This window comes from Lagenorhynchus albirostris, chromosome 13 (genome assembly GCF_949774975.1).
Source record: "Lagenorhynchus albirostris chromosome 13, mLagAlb1.1, whole genome shotgun sequence".
Lineage (NCBI taxonomy): Eukaryota > Metazoa > Chordata > Mammalia > Artiodactyla > Delphinidae > Lagenorhynchus > Lagenorhynchus albirostris.
In genome coordinates, this window is record NC_083107.1 from 81,999,311 (window position 1) to 82,021,094 (window position 21,784).

Here is a 21,784-nt window from a genome sequence, read left to right on the forward strand (position 1 = left end):
TGGGTGTGTGTCGGTCAACACTGTCCTCCAGGACCCTCAAGTTCTAGCTTGCAGTGTGCACTTAGTATGTCCATTACAGATGGTACTGTCTGGTCATTCATAGAAATGACATTTCTAGACCTTGATTTGAAGTGAATATAGCTCTGGCCTCCACCAAGGCTGTGGGTGACTCTTCCTCCTGAGGGTGTTGGAGTCTCCACGCAGGCCCGCATGGGAGGGGCTACTGGTTCAAGGTAAAGGAAGTGGTTTCCAAGCCCCTGCATTTGAATCACTTGGGGAGCGTCTGAAAATGCAGATTGCCGGGTCCGCCCCAGGACTGGGGACGGAGTGTGGGGCAGTGGGTAACCACCTGGGCAAAGTAAGATGTCACTGATGCTCCTTACACCACAGTAAATCCCAGATGAAAGTTTTCATTGTGACAGGTTAGGCCACAAATGTATTAGAAGAAAACATTTGAAGTCAAAAATGCAAGGGGCAGGGGCTTCCCTGGTGGCACAGTGGTTGAGAGTCCGCCTGCCGATGCAGGGGACACGGGCTCGTGCCCCGGTCCAGGAAGATCCCACATGCTGCGGAGCGGCTGGGCCCGTGAGCCATGGCCACTGACCCTGCGCGTCCGGAGCCTGTGCTCCACGACGGGAGAGGCCACGTGGAAGGGGCCAATTTCTTTCCTGTTCAAAGAGCTCCAATAAATCTGTAAAAAAAGAATTCAATAGAAAGTGGGCAAGCCACTTAGGTTCACAGAAAAGAAAAAACTTTGAACTTGAACAAACTTTAAAACGCAAGTGCATATTAAAACTATGAGCATCTATCACCTGTCAGTTTGACGAAGGTAGAAGAGTGCACTGGCTTGCTGGGTAAGCAGGCTGGCTCGCCCAAGGCAGATGGGAAACTGAGAATAAGAAGAATCTCTGGAGGGAATTTGGCAATATCAGAAATAATCCACGTTATCTTGGCCCCGACAAGTCTACTTGTAAGAATTTTCTGATAAGTCGGCTTAAGGCTTTTCATTGTGACAGTGTCTGTACAGCATGTATTAGAAACAACCGTATGCTCGTGAAGAGGGTGCTGGCTGATGAGATCACTGGGACACACGGCTGCTTCAAGACGCAGAGCCCTGCAGGAGCTGGTGGGGGACGATCTCCAAGCTGGAGAAAGAGGGGCAGAGGAGCAACGTGCAGTGAGCTATCCCGTGTGTAAAAGGCAAGCCAGGCTTGGTGTGCACGCCTGTACCTGCACACGCGTGGAAACTTCTGAAAGGACTGACAAGAAACGCAGCAGGAGGATGGAGGCCTGAGGAGGGGAGTGGAGACTGACTTCATACGCACTTTTACACGTGTCTATTGCTGATCTTAAAGGAATCAAATGAATATGCCTCCTGGGTGAGGAAGGAGAGGCCCAGAGAAAAAGTCCTCAGTCGTGTAACTCCCACGCGCACGAGCGGCTGAACCAGGGCCCGCGGGCTGGGCCGGGGACAGGGCGGCGTTGGCCAGGGCCGCCCTGCAGGGCTGGCTCGCACCCACCCAGCTCCTGAGGCTGCCGGAAGAAGCGGCCGAGTCTTCGGGGCCGAGTACTCACCCGCCCCCCCCCACCCCACACACACCTCTGACCCGCAGCCCCGTCCCCGCCCGGGCGGGGCCGTCTGCCCTGACAGGGCGCAGTCCCCCCGGGGACGGGGTCAGAGCCTGAGCCTGCACCTGGACCCGTCCGCACCCAGGGCGCCACTGTCCACGCCTTCCACAGCCCTCTCTAGCCTCCTGGCTGACCAGCCTTCGTGCTGCCTCGCAGGCGGCCCACGGGCCCACGCAGGCCTCACTCGGCCTGTCTTCTGTAGCCCTGTGCTCCCCACGGCCCACGGTGACCCCTGTGATGGTCACCTTGCATCTGTGCAGACTCCATCCTTGTTTGTCAGGTTACTCTACCTGCCAGCTGGTCAGGCTGTATTTTATGTGGCAACCCTATCAACCAGGCTTCCGAGTCCCGGGTACCAGGAGCCCGGCCTCGGCTTCTGTGTGCCGTGTGGCCCACGGGAAATCAGGTGCTCCCCCGGGCTTTAGGCTGTCAAATGGGACAGAGGCAGAAAGCTCCTATATGAAGCTGGCCGGAGAGGCTCCGAAACCAGGCTGGGGGATCCGCGCTCCCAGGCCCGGACGGCCCTCCCGGATACGGCCACCAGGGGGCAGCAGCACCTCGTGCTTGAGACTCCTCGGCCCATCTGGAGCTGCGACCAAGCGGGCAGGTCCTTCAGTTCCTCAGCAAACGATGGCAGAGGCCTGACAGGAGGGCTGTGCGGACTGGAGCGTGGCCTGGCTCGGGGAGTCCAAGGGCAGCCACACCTGGGCAGCTAGGCTTTGAGGCTCCAGACAGCTCGCCCCGGACCAGGCTGCTCCCCCCGAAAATCTTGCGGAGCCCCACAGACGAAGACTCCCCCAGCCCAGCCCTCACCCCCTGCCTCACACGCAGGGAACAGCTGGGGGTCCCCACGGCCTGCATTCTCTGCCCCCTGCCTGTCCGGAGTGGGTGATGCCCCCAGCCTGGGCTCCTGAAGTACCCACACCACACTTGGTGACCTGGCCGGCCACCCTCAGGCGCCCCCTGGACACACCGGTCGTGCCCGTGCCCCGCCCGGGCCCTGCGGCCAGGCTCACCCGCCCCCCCATCCCCCGCTGAAGCGTGGGTGGCGTGGGAAGCAGGGGGCACTGCCCTCACAGTCCACCCGCTGACCAGCCCTTGAGGCCTAAGTCCAGGTCCTGCTTATCCCCACACATCGGTCCCCGGGCGCCCAAGGCTGCTGGTGTTACCCCTCCCCATCTTCGCCTGGCCCGGGGCCATACTCTTCCCACAGCGGGGGCCGCCCCACCCTGGGCGCCTGGTGCCAGCCCCGGCTCTGGCTCCCCCTTCTGGAGGAGCCAGGAACCATCTGCAGCCCTCGCTCTGAGCTGGAGGGGCAGGGGGGCAGATCCTGGCCCACGGGCATCCTTGCCCTCCCCCAAGGCTCTGCAGCCTGTCCCTCTTTATGTCACACTTAGTCATTCCACTTGTAGTACCTTATTCTACAGAAGTAATCCCGATGGACACAGAGATGTATATAAAACGTATTCACATTGTTTGTGACAGGGAAAAGCAAACTGTCTAAATCTAATTGCAAAGAATTGATTAAACTATGGGACATCAATATGATGGAACACTACATGATACCTCATTAAGTGAAAAAAGCAGGAATATGAAATAGCAAGTATACTACAATTCTATTTTTGTAATCCCTAAGTGTACAAATATATTTATAGAAAAAAATAAAAAGACTGAGAATATATACACCAAAATGAACAGTGCTTATGTCCGGGTATTAAATTTATAGGTAATTGTTCTCTTGTTACTCTGTATTTTCTGTAAAGAATATATGTAACTCTTAGAGAAAGTTTAAAAGCAACATAAAAGCTATCAGAAAAATGAGGCCTTAAAAAAGCCCTATCACAACAGTATCATGCCAAAAGCTAAGCATACATTATATTAAGAATTCAATATTTTCAATTTTAGATTGAAATCTAAAACTGAATTTTAGATTGCGAGATCAAGGTCAGCACCCTTGGTTCTCTGGGCCCCTGCCTTATGTGCCCAGGGTCACGTGGCTTGTCAGTGGCCAGGCTGAGACTTGTACCCCTGCCTCTGTGTCTGAGGCCCACTGGGTGCAGTTCCAGGCTGTGGGGTGGACCCCACGCTTCGTTTGTTCACTCACTCATTCTGAGCCTCTAATTTTTTTCCCCCTCTTGTTTTTGGCCACACCACGTGGCTTGCGGGATTCTCAGTTCCCCGACCAGGGATCGAACCCGGGCCGTGGCGGTGAAAGCCTGGAATCCTAACCACTAGGCCACCAGGGAACTCCCTAATTCTAAGCCTGGCCTGTACCGGCTCTGGGTAGGGGAAGGGGGAAGGCGACCAGAAGGAAGTGAATTATGAGGTCAGTACAAGGGAAGCAACGCTGTGGGCGAGGGGAGCACGGGGGCCGTGGGGAGTATCTGGGGAGGGTGGGGACAGCTTTCTGGAGGAAGGGACATTTGCATGGCATCTTGGGAAAGGCAGGTGTGTGGGCATGCATGAAGTTCATGGAGGCCGTTTCATCCCAAGCTGGGGACAGGAATAGGGTGGGTGCCCTGCTGTGAAAGCCGACTGGGCCAGCTTAGAGCCAGGGCCAGGGGCTCGGGTCCCGCTCCCACCCACCTGGAAGGAGCTGCAGGGCTGCCACCCAACACAGCCTCGCACACGTCCCCAGAAGCCACTCGCCTGCTGATACAGGCCCAGGCCAGACGCGCCGGGAGTCTGGTGCCGAGTCTCTGCACGGGTGGTGCCTGGGTGTGCGTCTATGACACTGCCTTGTAGGGCAGACACACACCCCAAACTAGACACCGAGTCCCACCAAGCCCTGTCTGCAGAGACCACACCACCTGCCCCTCTACACACACACACACACACACACACACACACACACACACACACACACACACACGCTGAAAGGGGCACTGTCTGGGGGGTAGGATCATCTGACTAGTTCTGATTCTGCCACTGAGTTGCTGGGACCTGAGGGACATGACCGGTTGCTAGCCGAATCCCCGGAGTGAGTGACGGGCCTGTGGGTCATCCCTGCCCTTCCCTGGGCCGGTTTCCTCATCGCCTAAGACTCCCTAAGGCACCACCCTGACCCCCAGATCCACAACTTCCACATTCGGGTGGAAGCACTTGGGATGGTTATTTTAGGTCAACGCGCCTGGGTCGTGGGTGTCCTGACAGTTGGTTAAACATTATTCTGGGTGTGTCTGTGAGGGCGTTTCTGGGGGAGATGAACATTCGGCTTAGCAGACTGAGTAACGCAGAATGCCCCCCTCCCGCCCCCGGCAATGTGGGCAGCCTCGTCCAGAGGGTTGACTAGACAAAACGCTGAACTGAGCAGGGAGATTTCGTCCTCTGCCTGCCGGGCTTGGGCTGGGATGTCGGTCTCCTGCCTTCAGATCCAGACTGGAACTAATGCCGTCGGCTCTCCTGGGTCTCCAGCTGGTAGATCTTGTGTTCATTCCGCCTCCATAATCTTATGAGCCAATTCCTTGCAATGAATCTTTCTCCCCCCGCCCCACCCCAGTATACATGTGTGCATACAGAGGGAGACACCCCCTTGGCTCTGTTTCTGGGGCGAACCCTGCTACAGCGGTCATTCCCATCTGTGCCTGATTCCTGGGCAATGCCCCTGTTAGTAGTACTGCAGCACTCCCCGCCTCTCCTCAACAGGCAACAAGCACTATTGATTTAGCCTTGGCCAGTTCTCCTCACATTTTGTAAAATACAAGCCCCTCTCAGGGAGGGGAGGTTCCTCCAGGCCAGGCGGAGTTGGCAAGGCACCATCCTGCTTCTCTGTAGCAAGCTGGGTCCACCCCCAGGTCACCTGGCCTCCCCCTCCCACCACCCCCCTCCCCCTCCCACCACCCACGAAGGCCCAGCCTCGGCAGTGCCCCTGGCTGGAAAGTCACTTGCAGAAGAGCTCACCGTTTCTATTCAGAGGCCTGGAGTGGTAAAAGGTATTAAGATTACTAAAATCAGCAAAACAGCCAGGGTCCCTGACAGCCTGCTGTGGGTCCGGCTCCGAGCTACACGCTCGGCCCACTTGCCTTGATCACCTGTCTCCCGGCTGCACTGCTTCCACAGGTGAGACTCAGCGAGGTCGCGTGGCCCATGGGTGGGTGTGCCAGGCGCTGGAACCGGAACCCCAATCCTGCTCACGCTTCCCGGCGCCACGCCCCCTGTGGGGAGGGGCCCTGCTCACGCTTCCCGGCGCCACGCCCTCTGTGGGGAGGGGCCTCATCAGCTGGGTGCATCCTGACCGGCCAGTCATGGTCACCTCACACTCCCGGCCAAGGCACTGAGAAGCGGTGGGCAGGGAGCACAGGAGAACTTTGGAAAGTTCTCCTCCCCTTTAAGGAAGAACAGAGGACAGGCTGCTTCTCGTCCTGCCTGTGGAAGGCTCCCGTGTCAGCTGCCCTGCCCTGCACGGTGACAGCCCTGCGGGGACCCCAAGGATTCAAGTGCGAGGACAGAAGCTGCCCGTGAGGCCGGGGGCAGGGCGGTGGGGGAGGCGGAAGGAAGCTGGGCATCCTTAGCGACGCGCCCAGCTGCCGCATTAGTCTCGGCACGTGGTGGAAACATCCTTATGGTTGAAGCCCCCTCTGCTGGGTTTTCTGCTTCTGAGACCAGAAGCAGCCTGATGGCCACAGGCTGAGAAACCAGGCCTGCCCTCATGGCCCCGTGCTGGTACCCCTGATCCCCGCTCTTTAATCAGCAGGTGCTGCTACCTTGCTGATTAAACCATGGGGTTGGCGGGGGAGCCGGGAGAGGGGGTTGGATACAGGCAGAAGCCTGACAGTCAAACCTGCCAAGAACTGTCATCTTTCATTTCCACAAATATTTCTTGGCATGAGGCAGATATTGAAGAACAGTCTGCACAAGATTTATAGACACAGTAACGGCTACGTGGATACAGAAGGGGCCAAGTTTACAAAGAGCAGCAGGACCTGCCGAGCGCACCTGTTCTGGAGAGCGCGGAGGCCGCGGCAGCACGGAGAGCGCGGAGAGCGTGGAGGCCGAGCACGGAGAGCGCGGAGGCCGGGGCGGCACAACGGGGCCTCCCGATCCCACACAAAACTCAGACAGTGCCGTTTATTTGATCATTTTAATACAGGAAATGCCAGACCAATCAACAGGGAGGACAAACCTTACAGAGAGGCTGCGTTCACTGCGCGGATGGGAGGGTCTCCACGGCCCTGGGCACGCATGCACGTCCTTTTGAAAAGGGCAGGTTGAGGGCATAAATACCACAAAATAACCAGGCTCGGAGGGATCACAGGCCACGAGGGAACCACGCTTCAAAGGCAATCGAGGCATTAAATACAGGACCTACACATTACATTTCACTTCACCATACGTATAACTTATATATTAAAGGGAGACCACAGTATATATACGTGCAAGCGGCTTTGGTCAGAGAAAACGAACCGAGCTGGGTGAAGCCATGCACGGGGAGGGCTTGCCCGTCTACTCTCCCTCTGTTCTTGTCCCCATTTTCCCTGCGATCACAAAATCAATCAGCTGGCCTTGGCGCGATCTTAGAAAGTCCCACGGGGATCCTCGGGGTGTCCCCTGGGCTCCCTGCGGGCAGGGAGGTGCCCCAGAAGCCAGGACACCGTGAGCCCTGGGAATAACCACATGCCAGGGAGTTCGCCCTGGAGGGACTGGGGAGGGGGCGGGAGGAGGCCAGGTGAGGAGGGAGGCGTGGCCACCAAGCCGGCAGATGCGTGTTGCCTGGCCGCCCCGGGAGAGCAGGAATGATTGAAGAGGCATCCACTTTTGCAAGCTAAGCTTAAACGGCAAGACAAGCCTGTGTTTCTCTGCACTGTCCAGACGCCGACCCCTTAGAACTGACTGGCGCTGCTGGGGTCACACTGTAACAACCGGACGATGGATGGGTCGCTCTTGGCACCTTTAATGAATTCTTCCAGGGACAATTTGCCTGTGGGATGGAGGACGGGAGAAACGGGAGTTAGCCAGTACGCACAGTTCATCACCCTTAGGAGAGCATGGGGACAGCTCCGGTGTCAGGGACGTCTCCTCTGGTCCAAGTCTTGAGCCCTCCTGAAGCTAGACGCGTCCAGGCTCCACACACTTCCAGAGCATTTCTGGAAAAACCTTTTTTGCTTTCAGTGCTCATTGCAAAGCACTGGGCACCTCAAAGGACGTACCCAGTATGGCAGCAGACCGTGCCTGGTGGGGCAATTCAAACCCTTTTAGAAATAGCCCCACGCCTTATTTAAGAAAGATGCGCCTTGTCCAGAAAGAACATGACACCTGCCTCTAAACCAGAACTAACCCAGGGTCGAGAGGGCCAGGCCTGGGTGGGGACCTACTGCTTGCCTCTGCGTCTGAGGCTCTGCAGCTGTACAATGAAATAGAGCCATTTACCCCAGAGGACAGCAGTAGAGCGAATGCCAACCTCTCCACGTCCCAGGGTCTTCATCTGTGTGGTGGGATCGTGGGAACGCCCATCTCAAAGGGCCACCGGGAGGGTTAATTGGGAGGATGTGTTTGAGGGGTCAGCCCACGCCTGGCCTGCAGGATGCACTGTTAGTTAGCTGCCGCCGGGAAGCCAGGCAGGGACCTCCTGCTTGCCCACTGCCAAGAGGGACACGTCCTCCTGTGGGTCCCCAGCAGCGGGGGCAGACAGGCTGCCCCCGAGGGAGACTAAACAACCCCAGGCTAAGGGACGGATTGGGAAGGGAGGGGACAGCCACCCCCTCGGCAGAAGACAAGACCTCTGGGGCCCTCTGACGATGGACAGGGGTTACTGGGCTTTGTTACTATTCACATGGTCGGTGGGGACTTGGGCTCCGATCGCCCAGGGCACCAGCCTCTTCTCCGGGCAGAAAGCGAGGCTGGCAAGGCGCTGGGGGTCCCTGAGCACAGTCTGTCCTGCAGCCATCAGGGTGTTCCTGGTGCATGGCCAGGCTCAGGTCACAGGAGAGGGCTTCAGTGACACCTGTGCTTTCCTAGGGGGGCAGGGAAGGTGTGGGGCAGTCCCCGGAGGACGACCCCAGCTTCACTCTTCTCTCTTCCAACATCGCCTCTTCCACCCCTCTCCGAGCTCCAGGGATGCACGGATCCCGGTGTTCACAGGAGGAGCTCTGTCCCGGTGGGCACAGGCCCAAGTTCACAAACACCCTGGGAAGGTGCCCAGAGCGGGCCCTGAGGGGTCGGGGCAGAGGTGGGTGGAGGGAGAGCCAGGCGCTGTGCTAAGAGCTCTACTGGCTCTATCTCACTGAATCCTCAAAACCACAAGAGACTGAATTATTATCCCCATTTCATAGAGGAGTAAACCGAGGCTCAGAAAAGCCAAGATTGGTTGGAGCAGGTCTGTCGAACCCAAAGCCTGTGCTGCTACTCTGGAAGGCAGAAGACATGTTTTAAATTGGCCCAAAGGCAACGCCAGGCACGAGGCTGTCTTGTTTTGCGCCTGATGGATCATGTTTTGGAAACCGTTTCCTTGCGGAGATGTGCCTGCAGCCATGTTGCCCCCCTCCCCCTGCTGGCTCAGTCCTTGGCGTCATCTGCAAACCACACTTTAGGGTTTAGGAGCACTTTTCTGTACATTAGCTTATTTTTAATCTCCAGCACAGCCCGGGGGTATCTTCTCTTCTTCTTTTCTAAATGCTGCATTTCTTTATCCTTCAAAAGCAAATCAGACCGGACTCTGGGACTGCACTTAACACTGGCAAGAGGTGCGGATCCATCCAGTTTTATAGCTACCTTCCCCGGCAGGGACCCTGCAGAAGCTCACGGCCAATGCAGAAAAGAAAACACAGGGCACGTCCTCACTGTATGGTCGCCACCGCCCCTCCTGGACACGCCACTTCTGCTGCGGTGTAGGCCCAGAGATCCTGGCAGAGCTGCTGCAGGCCAGCACATCCCGACAGAGTCCCTGGGGCCACTGAGGTTTGGGGGAGGGATGACGGGGGGCAAAGGGACCCCCACCACCTGGAAGGCTTGATCCCAGCCCCTCCAGGGCCCAGGTGCCAAGGGCACAGCTGCCTCTTCTCCCCGGGACACGCCCACGGGCCTACAGTCTCCCCGTTCTAGAAGCAAGGAGACTATGGCTCGTGGGGCAGGATGCTGACCCAGTGCCCCAACTCCGAACACTGGCTCTCCCCTCAGCGCAGCTGCGCTGGCCGGGCAGGGCCAGGGGTGGGCCAGGTGAGGTCTGAGAAGCTACAGAGAAGGAGGAAAGGGTCCCGAACACATCTCTGCTCCCAGCAGTGGGGCACAGACACACAGGGATCTTACCGTCATTGTTGGTGTCCATCTGCCTGAAGATCTTGTCCGTCCGTTTCTCCGGTGTGGACTCATCCTCGGGCATCTTCATCACGGAGGACACCATTTTGTATATAGCCTGCAAAGGGGGACACAGACACATGTGCTCAGAGGTTCCAGGGTGTCCCTGGGTGGATGGGGCACAGGCATGAGCTTCGGCCCAGCCCACAGCAGGACAAGAGGTCAGGATGCTCACAGCCTCAGGACCCTTCCCCAGCTGGAAAGTTCCCTGCTACTCCCAATACTGTGGATGCATGTCACAGACAGCATGTGAGCAGAAGGAAGCCCGACTCACTTACGTGACGTTCAAGAACAGGCCAAACAACCCACTTTCACAGCTATGAGCCTGGGGTGTCTGCGGGGGCAGGAGGCGGGACAGTTCCCAGGCCCTCTGGGGCGCTGGGAATGCTCTCTAACTCACAGAGGGTGGTGGTGACACAGGCGCATACGTGCACAGCCCATCACTCAGCACACGTAGCCACAAACATTTGACTATGGGATTGCTGTACCTGAGTTAGAAGCAAAAAAGACAGCCCACAGGGAAAGCCACATAACTAGCCCCAGAAAGGCCAGCGCCAGGGCAGATGGGTCTCTCCAGCAGGACCGAGAACCCCAGGACACTGCCATCCAAGGGCTCAGCACCATTGCCAGCCGTTTCTGTGTGTCTCTGTCCAAGTGGCCCGGCCCAGTGTTGTGGTGTGTGTGTGTGTGTGTGTGTCCAGGGGGCACGATGAGCCCAGTGACCAGCAGCTCATCAGAGTAACTCGCGAGGGGGAGGGGCTGTGCCACTGTGGGTTTCTGTGCGGAGATGGCTTGACTGAGAGTCTCATTCCTGAAACAACACACCAAGGATAGCAGAAGTCTGAGAGTTGTAGCATGTTAAAAAGCAGGTTTATGGGCTTCCCTGGTGGCACAGTGGTTGAGAGTCCGCCTGCCGACGCAGGGGACACAGGTTCGTGCCCCGGTCCGGGAAGATCCCACGTGCCGCGGAGCGGCTGGGCCCGTAAGCCATGGCCACTGAGCCTGCGCGTCCGGAGCCTGTGCTCCGCAACGGGAGAGGCCACAACAGTGAGAGGCCTGCGTACCGCAAAAAAAAAAAAAGAAAGAAAGAAGAAAGTAGGTTTACAAAACAAAACCATAAAGGAATGATCCCAAGTGAGGCTTCTGGTATCTGTTACACTCTCTCCTCCTTGGCCCCTCTCCATTTGCCGAGGAGGGTGGAGGTGGCCAGGCCTCACAGCATGGCCAGTGTGTCTTTCAGGGCCTCTTGAGACAGAACCCCCTCCTAAGAGGGGCAGGCACTTGTTCAAGTGCAGAGGAGGCAGAGCAAAGACCCTCCCCGGCCTCTGGTGGGCTCTGAAGCACGTAGAACCCAGCCCGTTCTGACGATGGAATGGCGGCCGGGCGCGCCGCTCAGCAGGCCAAGCCGCCTGCGGGAGCCACGCGAAGGGCCTCAGAGTTGGGGCACTTGGTCTGGGGGCCTAGCAGCCAGACCCCGTTCGGACAGGCATGGGGCCCCTCGCTGTCCTGCTGTGTCTCTAAGTCTGGGCCGGGCCAGTCTGCTTGGACAGGGCCAGGGAAGCGAACGGGCCAGCTTGTGGGCCGGGACAGGTGATTCCTGAGAAGGAGATCTCTTCCTTCTACCACCGCTTTGTCACCAAGAGCCAGGAGCGACAGCTGAAGCAGAGTGCCCTGAACCTGTGCTGATTTATTCTCACTGTGCGAAAACCACCTGTTTGGGAAATAGGTTGGTCACTCCTCAGGCCACTTGCTGCTGGTCTAGGAGTTCATGAGTTTGATACCCTCTGTTTGTGGCTTAGCCCGGAAGTTCCTTCCATGTAGAGGACATCTCCTCTGAGGAATTCTAGAACTGAACCTCCCAGGCTCCTGGAGTGGGAGTGCAGGGAGGCACCCAGGCAGCGGCAGCTCTGTGCCTCTCTACCACACACCTAGGAAGCTGGGGAAGTGAACAAAACACGGTTTCTTTCTGGAAAACAGCTTCCCCTGCCAGAGCTGCTGGCTGGAGTCGAGGCAAAGAGGTCTCTGAAGTGCCTTCTGTACCAGAGCTTATTCTGTGGCCGCTAATGTTTCAGGTTTGCTCCACAACTGCACCTTCCTGGGGACATGCCAAACTGTTTGTTCTTTTATTCTCAGACACGGGGACTCGAACAGGTCTTGGCAGGTGGCTTCTGTAAGTGTCAAGGGTCCTCTCAATTACTGGAATTCTCTCTGAATTACTATAGCTCAGCTCTGTTAACTCTCTGGAAAACACAGTCCCCCACCCAGCCTCAGATTTTGTGAAATGCAGAGAATGACACCTCCATCCCCGGCTCCGCCCACCCCACCCCCGCCCCGCCAGGGTCGGGAAGGCCACAACTCATCAAAGGGCTTAGGCCAGGCCTGATGGGTGGCCAGTGATCAGTAAACTATGGCTCTTCTCATCACTATCTGCAAGGACCCGCCAGTCCGGAAACAACTCGTCACTTTCAAAAGTGCACGAGGGAGGGGCTGGCAGCCATCTAGCTGCGAAGGGCTGAAGGCGCGGGGAGGGCAGGAGCGCTGTCCGGAGTGGGTGGGGCCTCGGGGGACCCCGCCCCCACCCCACCCCCCACCCCGCGGGCGCGCTCCGCCAGCCCCTCCCTCTCCGGGGCGCACCTGCACGATCTCCAGCATCTCGCTGCGGCTGATGTAGCCGTTGCCGTCCAGGTCGTACATGCTGAAGGCCCACTTGAGCTTCTGCTCCAGCTTGCCCCGCGAGGTCACGCTCAGCGCGATGATGAACTCCCGGAAGTCGATGGTGCCGTCGCCGTTGGTGTCGAAGGTGCGGAAGACGTGCTCTGCGAACTTGGAAGCGTCGCCGTAGGGGAAGAAGTTGGCGTAGATCTTCTTGAACTCGTCCACGGTCAGGTGGCCGGTGGGGCAGTCCTTGAGGAAGCCCTTGTACCACTCCTGCAGCTCGTGGTCCGTGAACTCCGTGTTCTCCCGCAGGTCCTGCAGCACCTCGGGCCGCAGCTTGCTGTTCTGCTTGCCCATGGCGGCCGGCGGCGACACCTGCAAGACAGGGGCCCGGGCTGGCGCCATCAGGGCGGGGGAGGGCGCCCCGCAGCCTACAGCCACCGAGCGGCGCGGAGAAACGTCCCCCGCGTGTCCCGCACCAAGGGCTGGAGAGGCCCGCCTCCGGCCCTCCCCGCGATGCAGTGCCCCAGCCCTCCTAGGACCCCTGCGGGGAGGCGGGCCCTCGGTCTATGTACCACCAGGAAGGCCGGGAGGCGCCGGTGGAGTCAGGACAGGCCACCTCGCGCTGCAAGGCACATCCTGACTTCCAGAATGTGGAAAGGTGGAAACAACTTGAAATCAAGTGCCCAGCAGGGGCTGTACAAGATTGGAGGATGAAACCCTTACTCTCACCGCCCTCATCAGCTTCCGGCAAAACTGTCACGCTGCCTGCACCCCACGCCCTGTGTTCTGAGCAGTTCTTTTCTTGTTCGGGCACCATGTTCTGATTTTATCCTTAGAACAGGCGTCCAGAAGCTTTTAAGGAGTCCCTCTTGTTTGTTTTTGCCTCTGAGAAGCCCTCTGGTTGGGAGTGGGGGGCAGGGGTGGATCTAGAATTAGCACCAAGAGTACATGAATGTCTCTAAGGTTCGTAGTAAAGTCTCAGGCACCTGCGGGCGTGCAGAAGCGTGCTCCCCAACGAGGTTTTCCATAAGACCCATCCATAAGACTGACCCTGGGGTGATACTCTTACTAGACATTAATACAGCTTTCACCTCGCCACCTCACTTTATTTTCTGATTTTTCACAGTAACACTAGTACATGGCTTACTCATTTTTGAAGCATATAGAATAGAAAATAAAAACAAAAGGTTTTCCACCCTCGTCCCAGAGGTAACCACCCTGAACTGCTTCTTAACATTTATAAATGCTAAACATTAAGTACCGAATCCCCATCACTAAATATAATCCGTGTAGTTCACATATCTTCCCTGGCACCTCCTTTTACTTCTTTGTCTCCTCCCAGGTTTTATTAGTTTCATACATATATATCATTGTTTTTACTTGTTATCTTTATGACTTGAAATTATATGAAATTTAAATTGATATACATTTAAATTATAGAAAAGTTCCTTTTCTAACCCCCAGGTAGGGGGATTTGGGAATATCTTTCAAAACTACAAACACGTTCCCTTCGACGCAGCAACCCCACTTCTAGGAACAAATCTAAAGATGCTCCCACCCGTGCGAATAGCCTGTGTACACGGCCAATTCCTGCACGTTGTCTGTAATAATAAACAACCCAGGCGTCTGTATTACTAACTGATGTGAAATAATCATAGATCTGTTTTTAAGTGAAAAGAAAAGGTGTAGAACAGCACATAGAGTTTGCTACTGTTTGTGGAAGAAAAAAAAAAGAAAATATATGTGCGTGCTTGTATGTTTGGAATGACTTCTTGGGAAATGATAACACTGGCTACAGAAAGAGAGACAGCTGATAGACAAGGGTCAAACCGAGACTTTTTTTTTAGTTTAGTTTAGTTTTCATTGAAGTATAGTTGATTTTTTTTAATGTTCTTTGGATCATTTATTCTTTTACAACAAACATATTTTCTTTGAATAAATATCCCTCTACCATTGCTTTCAGTTTTTATTATTATATATATTTTTTATTTTATTTTTTATACAAACGTAGACTTTTTAGTGTAAATCTTTCTGTAATTTCAAATGTTGAATTCTGTGTATTTTTTTAATTCAAAAAAAATAAACACACAAGAATCCTCTATTTCTTGCTTTAGCAACTTGACCCGGACCTCTCTCTCTCTGTATGATCAAGCTACTGATTCCCTTCTCCTTCCCTAACCTCTCCACCTTCCTTCCACATCAGCTCCTGTCTTGCGTGGGAACCACTATTTGTACATCGTCAAGGTTTACAGTCTCTACTTTCTGCTTTACCTATAGGTTGATCCTAATAAGTGGAAACCAGCGAATCTCTAAGTAACTTGGTTGTCAGTTCCCAATGGCCCCCAGCAGCCCCACTCCCCCGCCCCAGGGCCCCCAGACTTGACTTAAGACACCCCGCAGACCGCACACTTCCACCTCCGCATTTCCTGCACTAAAAAGGCTAATCTTCAGTCCTTTACTCAGTTCAGCTCCTCTCAAGGCTTTGTATTTTCCACACTCCTCTTAATTGTGAAAGTCTCCCAGCCAGTGTCTGGAGGGCGTGGAGAGGAGTGGTTTGTCTTAGGTGTCTCTCCTCCAACTTCCCATCTCATGCTTCAAAGACAGCATCCACGAGCAGAAGGGGCTGCAACGTGGAGGGTTTCACCACATCTGCCCCTCCTCGCTCCTCACTCCTTCAGCTGAGACCTGAGGCCCTTTTTCCAGCAGCGTGTGCCCACGTGTCCGTAGGGGTGGGCAGAGCGGGCCAGCTGCTGTCGTGGACTGAACTGTCCCCCCCAAATTCACACGCTGAAGTCCTAACCCTGGGAACTCAGAATGTGGCTGTATTTGGCGACAGGGCCCTTAAAGAGGTAATTAAGATAAATGAGGGCATATGGGTGAGGCCTAATCCAATCCGACTGGTAGCCTTGAAAGAGAAGCTTGGGACACAGACACACAGAGGGAAGACCATGTGTGGACACGGGGAGAAGGTGGCCGTCTTCAGGCCAAGGAGAGAGGCCTCGGAAGGAGCCAAACCAGCTGACACCTTGATCTTGGACTTGCTGTCTGCAGAAGCGAGAGAGAATAGATTTCTGTTTTCGAAGCTGTCCAGTCTGTGGTGCTTTGGTGCAGCAGTTCTGGGGCCCTAAGACAGCTGCCCCGAGAACTGACCTGGTACCGTGTGGCATCAGCATCTGTGAGGCAGAGCCCCGTGCCAGGCACCATGAGGTTCCCAAAGCTTTAACTCCTGATCTGCCAGCATCGGGGACAATCAGAAGGTCCACGGACTGTGGGACACTTTTGTTTTTATCAGACACCTTGCCTGTATTAGTCCCACTTCACCAGGGAGGAAACAGACCCGGAGGCTCTGGAGGCAAAGCCAGCCCTCGGACCAGGTCGTCTGGCCCCCTCCCACATCTTGCCGGGGGCAGCCAGGGGAGGCTGGTCCAGGGAAGGGCACCCTGGTCATGAACATGGCCTTCCCGGCCGCCTTCAATAGTTAATGGTACAGCCTTTTCCCGATTAGCATTCCTGCACTTTTCATCGTGGAAACAACCCACCTTCTGTGAAGCTCTGGGCTCTGAGAGCTCCGGGTTGGTCCTTCTACATCTTCTTTTTTTTTTTTGCTGCACCGCATGGCTTGCAGGATTTTACTTCCCTGAGCAGGGACCGAGCCCAGGCCCGGGTAGTGAAAGTGCTGAGTCCTAACCACTGGACCACCAGGGAATTCACACGGTCGGTCCTTTTAGAATCCGTTCACCTCAGTGAAGACCAAACCACCGCTCAGAACAATGGTATCAACTGGCCTCAGAATGCGTCTGTGATTTGTGTTGTTTCTGATCCCACAGAAATGCCGACTCCTAACACCTCCTCCACCCAATGTAACGAATGTTTATGGGAAGGAAGGGACCATACCAGGGAGCGTGACAAATACGGTCAACACAACCACTGGAAGGTGACAGCCGAGGCCTCCGAGGTCCGCCCGGGAGGCTTCCGCTTTCCCAGCCCTTCTCGCGTGTCCCCGCGGGCAGGCGCGTGGGGCTGCAGAACCCCAGCGGCGCCCTGCGCCGGGCGCACAACAGACACCTGTGTTGGTTGAGGGGGCCTTCCCGCTGCAGTGCTGGTACTGGTTGTGTACACACACACACAGACACCTGCTAACTCTGAGGCAGGGTGGTTTCTGGCAAAGCTGGCCTTCCAGCAGAGCCTGGGTGTGCTCCCCTTTGGGGGATGCAATGCAAAGGAGTTCCTGAGAGTTCTGGGGGCTCACGGGATGGGGAGAGGGGAGAAGGTAGGACTCTGGGACGGACATATCAGGCCTGGGTCCTGCCTTTGAGAGCTCATCAAGGCCAGAGCATGTAGGATGCAGGCGAGGCCCTCACACTGGCCCATTTTAGCATCAAAGCCCCCCACTGCGGCCACAATTCACCAAGCCGTGCCAGGCCCTGTGCAGACCATTTCACAAATGGTGAAACTGGGGCCCGGGGGTGTCAAGTAACTTTCCCAGGGTCCCACAGCTGCTGGAGCTGGGATGTGACCAGGAGTCCATTTGAGCTTGACCACAGAGCTCTACGATCAACCCTGAACCCTGCGAGATGGGCAGGGCCGGCCTGGCATTCCCAGCTGTACAGAGAGGAAAAGCAAGGCTGGGAGAAATTGAGGGATGGGTCCAGGAAGCAAAAAAGATAAGTTTTACTTTGGGGGAAAACTGTCAAGAAATCGTGGGTGGAAAATCATGTTTTCCTGCCACTGTCTTGAAGGTTGAGTTAGTAAAGTCTGGGGCCGTCAGCATCAGGGCTGATGGGAGACCACAGGTTAGAGGATGATGTTGCAGGAATCCATCACTGATTTTCCAGTGTCCTTTAGGGAGACCCCACGGCTTTCAAGTAGGGTACCCACCTCTGCTTTGATTTCTTGACCACACCCAGTCCGCTGAATTAAAGGGCTGACTTACAGCATTACCGTTTTAAAAGTCGGTAACATTAATTTTGCTACAGAAAGCTCAAGACAACTCCAAGGATGTCGAAGCCATCCTGGGGTACCAGGGAAGAATCCAGAGTTGGGGACAGGGCTTCTGTTTGTAGAAATTCCCTAAGAGCCCAAGCTGAATTTAGAGGAGGAGAGTTCTGGAGAGTGCTGGCTGCACAACAGTGTGAATGTGCTTAACACAACCGAACTGTACACGTACAAATGGCTAAGATGGTCACTTTCATGTTATGTATATTTTACCACAAGTTTTAAAACCGGGGGTGGGGGTGGGTGGCAAGCGGTATAAGGACCACAGTGTTCTTTCGGCCCCTCTGCGGTCTGATGGTCTAGGACCCCTGGGCCTGGAGGTCCCAGGTCGAAGAATCCTGTGTCCCTATTGAGTTGCAGAAGCCTCTCATCACAAGGGCTGACCCCCCCCCCCAAGAAAGGCAATGGAGTCAGGGAAGGCGGTACCGCATCCCCTGAGAGAATCCGGAAACTGGTTGTCTACCAATCCCGTGTGGCTCATCACATCCTGCACCTGAGTAATTGTGCACATGCTTGTGGTGCACATGTGCCCACTAGCCGCTGCTCTGCCCCCCAAAACCTCAGCCCAGGAGTGCAGGCCACCCTTGCCCTCGGCGCGTCCTCTGGGTCTGGCTCCAGGCTGGGTGCACAGGCTGTGCGCACTATACTCCAGTCCACTGGGTCCTCTGAATGCCTGGGGACGAAGGTCCTGGCTCTCACTGCAGGCTGCTTATGGCATACGGATGGGGCATAATAAGTGACACGAAGGAGGGGGAAGGTCCAAGCTCCGAGGAGGAATCCTTCATTCCCACGTGGAGCGGAGGCAGTCTGCCTGGAAGGTGGCACGCGGAATCCAAACTGAATGACAAGGACTTTAAGAGCCACTGGAGGCTCGACTCCCACCGGCCACCTCTAGGGCGCACACGGCAGGTTCCAGGCCCTGCAGGCGGGGGTCACGCTTGACCGGACTGGGAGCAAGGGCATCTCCATCATCTCTGACTTAGAGACGAAGAACTGAGGCTTCTGCGAGGCATGAGACTGTCTGTGACAGGCGGGGCTTCCAGCTGGTGACCACCTCCCCTGTCTCCTCGCCATTAAACTTCTCTCCAGACAGTTTCACAAGACGGCCTTCCCACTGTGAAGTGGGGCCCGTGAATGTCACATAAAGCCCCCCCCCCGCCCCGGCACTCCCCATCACCTCCTGGATCAGCCTGCGTGTGCTTTCCAAAGGCTCGGGTGAAATATTTCTAAAGAACCTCATTTCAGCACTCTGTCCCAGAGGCTCTTGGCCTGAAGCAGGCAGCCTCAAGGGAACATGGTGGATGGAGGAATGCTGCACCCCAGTGACCCCTCTGTTACTAATTAAGCCAATGAACCAACCTTACTGACGACCAGCTGGCTGGAAAGATGGCTCACAAAATGCAAGCCTTTCTGCAAAGACAAAGCCACCACTCCCACTTCCCAGCAGAAATGGCCCCCTGGCCCTGTCATCAGGCAAACACCCCAGCTTTCATTTACCGGAAAATCTTACTTTCATCTACAGTGAAAGATGGGGTGAAGAACGGATGTGCCAGGGGAGGACAACTGATTCAGGGTCAGAGCCATCGCTTACTGGGCTTAAAAAGCTTCACGACCAAGCAGGGGTTGGATCAGACAAACAACACCCTTCTGAGGGCATCGAAAACGATGTTTTAATTCACAGTAATGGAAAAATGGGGGAGGGAGTTAATGTAGCGCTAACAGCCATCTCTGTGGTCCTCAGTTACTCTGTTACTGTTCTTAATGTGTTAAATTGTAAAGAAAAAAAAAAGTAAACATGTAACTGGGGAGCCCTATGAAAATATTTAACCCAAAGTCTGTATTGCCTGCAAATTAAAGCCTTTTTAATGGCGTCGTTCCTATCAGCTGCCCGCCTCCTGGAACCGAGGGCGCTCATGTCCCATTAATCACAGCTCAACGCCTGCTGCCGGCGTGCGTAGACATTTCATCCCATTGCTCTAAAACGCTTTCATCACCTCAGATCTCCAAAGCTTGCTGGGCCAACCAGACTTAGAAACACTTGGGGGGAAGATGATGGGAGAGGTGGGAGGAACCAACTCCTCATAAAAGGCCAAAGGCTGGAGGGGCGGCTGCAGTGAATTTGCACTTCAGGGGACTGGAGGGCTCATTTGAGACAGTGCTTGTTCTGTCCGGCAGGACAGGATACGGTGGGCGGGGTGGGGTACGGGGGGCGGGAGGGGCAGGAGAAAAACTGGTGGTATGTGTTGTTTCTCAGGCAGCAGCAGCCCTGGGTCTTTCTCCTGATGACTCATGGACAAACGCTCCTCCTGTGGCTGAGCCCGGGTCTTAGAGGGAAAAGAGGCTCACTGCATTTGTGTCCTTCTTTCCTCCCAGTATGCAGGTGGGAAGCAAGCCGCCTGCTGCCTGGGCTTCTAGTGCAGCTGCTCTGAGGAGGGGCCAGTCCTGTCCCGAGAGGTCTGCGACAACTGCCAGGACCCGGTGCAGGGGTGGCTCCGGCTGCAGTGAGGTTGGGTGGACGCTAGAGGGCGCAGTCGGGCAGGCTCCCCAGGACTTGAGCTGGAGACCCCGCCTCCCAGCTTTCTGACCCCGCCCCTACCACGCCCCCTCCACCTCGCTGGTGCCTCAGTTTTTCCGTCTATAAGCTGTATTTGTCCAATATAGTAACCACAGTGGCTACTGAGCACTTAAAATGTGGCCGATCTGGGGCTTCCCTGGTGGCGCAGTGGTTGAGGGTCCGCCTGCCTATGCAGGCGACGCGGGTTCGTGTCCCGGTCCAGGAAGATCCCACATGCCGCGGAGCGGCTGGGCCCGTGAGCCATGCCCGCTGAGCCTGCGCGTCCGGAGCCTGTGCTCCGCAACGGGAGAGGCCCGTGTACCGCAAAAAAAAAAAAAAAAAAAAAAAAAAGTGGCTGATCTGAATTCATATAAGTGCCCTAGGCGTAAAATTCTCACTGGATTTTGAAGACTTAACACAGGGAAAAAATATCTCATTAATTTTTCGGGACTTCCCTGGTGGCGCAGTGGTTAAGAATCCGCCTGCCAAGGCAGGGGACATGGGTTTGAGCCCTGGTCCGGGAAGATCCCACATGCCACGGAGCAACTAAGCCCATGAGCCACAACTACTGAGCCTGCTCTCTAGAGCCCACGAGCCACAACTACTGAGCAAGCCCGTAGGCCTAGAGCCCGTGCTCCACAACAAGAGAAGCCACGGCAATGAGAAGACCACACATCACAACAAAGAGTAGCCCTTGCTCGCCGCAACTAGAGAAAGCCGGCGCGCAGCAACAAAGACGCAACGCAGCCAAAAATCAATTAATTAATTAAAAATAATTTTTCTATCCTGATTACATGTGAAATGATAAATGATAACATTTGAGATACAGTAGATTAATCATTTTGGTAACATTAATCTCATCTGTTTCTTTTTACTTTTTTAAGGTGGTTAAAATTACATATGTAGGTGACTTGCGTTGTCTATCTAGTGGTTGCTCAGCACTGGGTAGATCCTTGGGGCGCGGTTTAGGGGGCTACCAAGCTCCTTAGCGTCCTGTTTACAGACCCACTGCTAACTGCGAGCCAGCTGGGAGAGGTGGCCTGTGTTTATTTCACTCCTTGTGCCCTTGAGTGAAAGATAAGGGTGTTTGCGTTTCATAATTACATGCGAGTCCCACAAGTTTCTATTTTCAGCAGCTTCAAGAACTTTGCCGGAGGCCAGCTGCAATGAAGATCCAAGTCTGGTCCTGGCTAAGGTGTAAGGCCAGGGGGAGGGGCTGCAGAAAGGGGGTGTCCCTCCTCCTCTTCTGAGGGAGAACACAAAAGCCCCAGGTGAGATCTAGGGCAAGAGGGCGTTAGTAACACCTCTAGAGCCGGTGGCTACTGGGTGTACCTGGATCCAAATTCAGCCCACGTACCTCGGCGAGCCACATGCTGGATGGGCTCCAGGCAATGACAATGGCTGAGAAAATCCAACTGAAAGTCCTCCTGACTTCTGTATCCACCCCAGCAGTTTAAAACCCCACGACTCCCCAAAGCTTTAAAAATATATAAAAGGATGGAAGGAGGGAGGGAGGGAGGAGAGGAAAAGAGAGAGGAAGGGAGAGGGAAGGAAAGAGGCAGGCTGGCCAAGCAAGGCAGAGAAATCTCCTCCTTATCTTGAGCCATCCTCTCCTTCCACTTTCCTGAGGTTGACATGCCCTAAATGAGGCAGGGGAAA

At 55.4% G+C, this 21,784-nt stretch overlaps 1 protein-coding gene across 2 annotated transcripts in view; it reads right to left on the reverse strand.

The window, feature by feature from the left end:
- Positions 1-6,695: 6,695 nt before the first annotated feature.
- Positions 6,696-21,784, reverse strand: part of HPCAL1 (hippocalcin like 1) — a 112,175-nt gene continuing 97,086 nt past the window's right edge. For both annotated transcript variants that reach the window (XM_060169206.1, XM_060169205.1), the window contains 3 exons: positions 12,553-12,948; positions 9,871-9,976; positions 6,696-7,546 (listed from right to left, as the gene is read on the reverse strand). In XM_060169206.1, the coding sequence (XP_060025189.1) occupies positions 7,449-7,546; positions 9,871-9,976; positions 12,553-12,930 (582 nt within the window). In that variant the 5' untranslated portion in view covers positions 12,931-12,948 and the 3' untranslated portion in view covers positions 6,696-7,448. The remainder of the gene's footprint in view (positions 7,547-9,870; positions 9,977-12,552; positions 12,949-21,784) is intronic.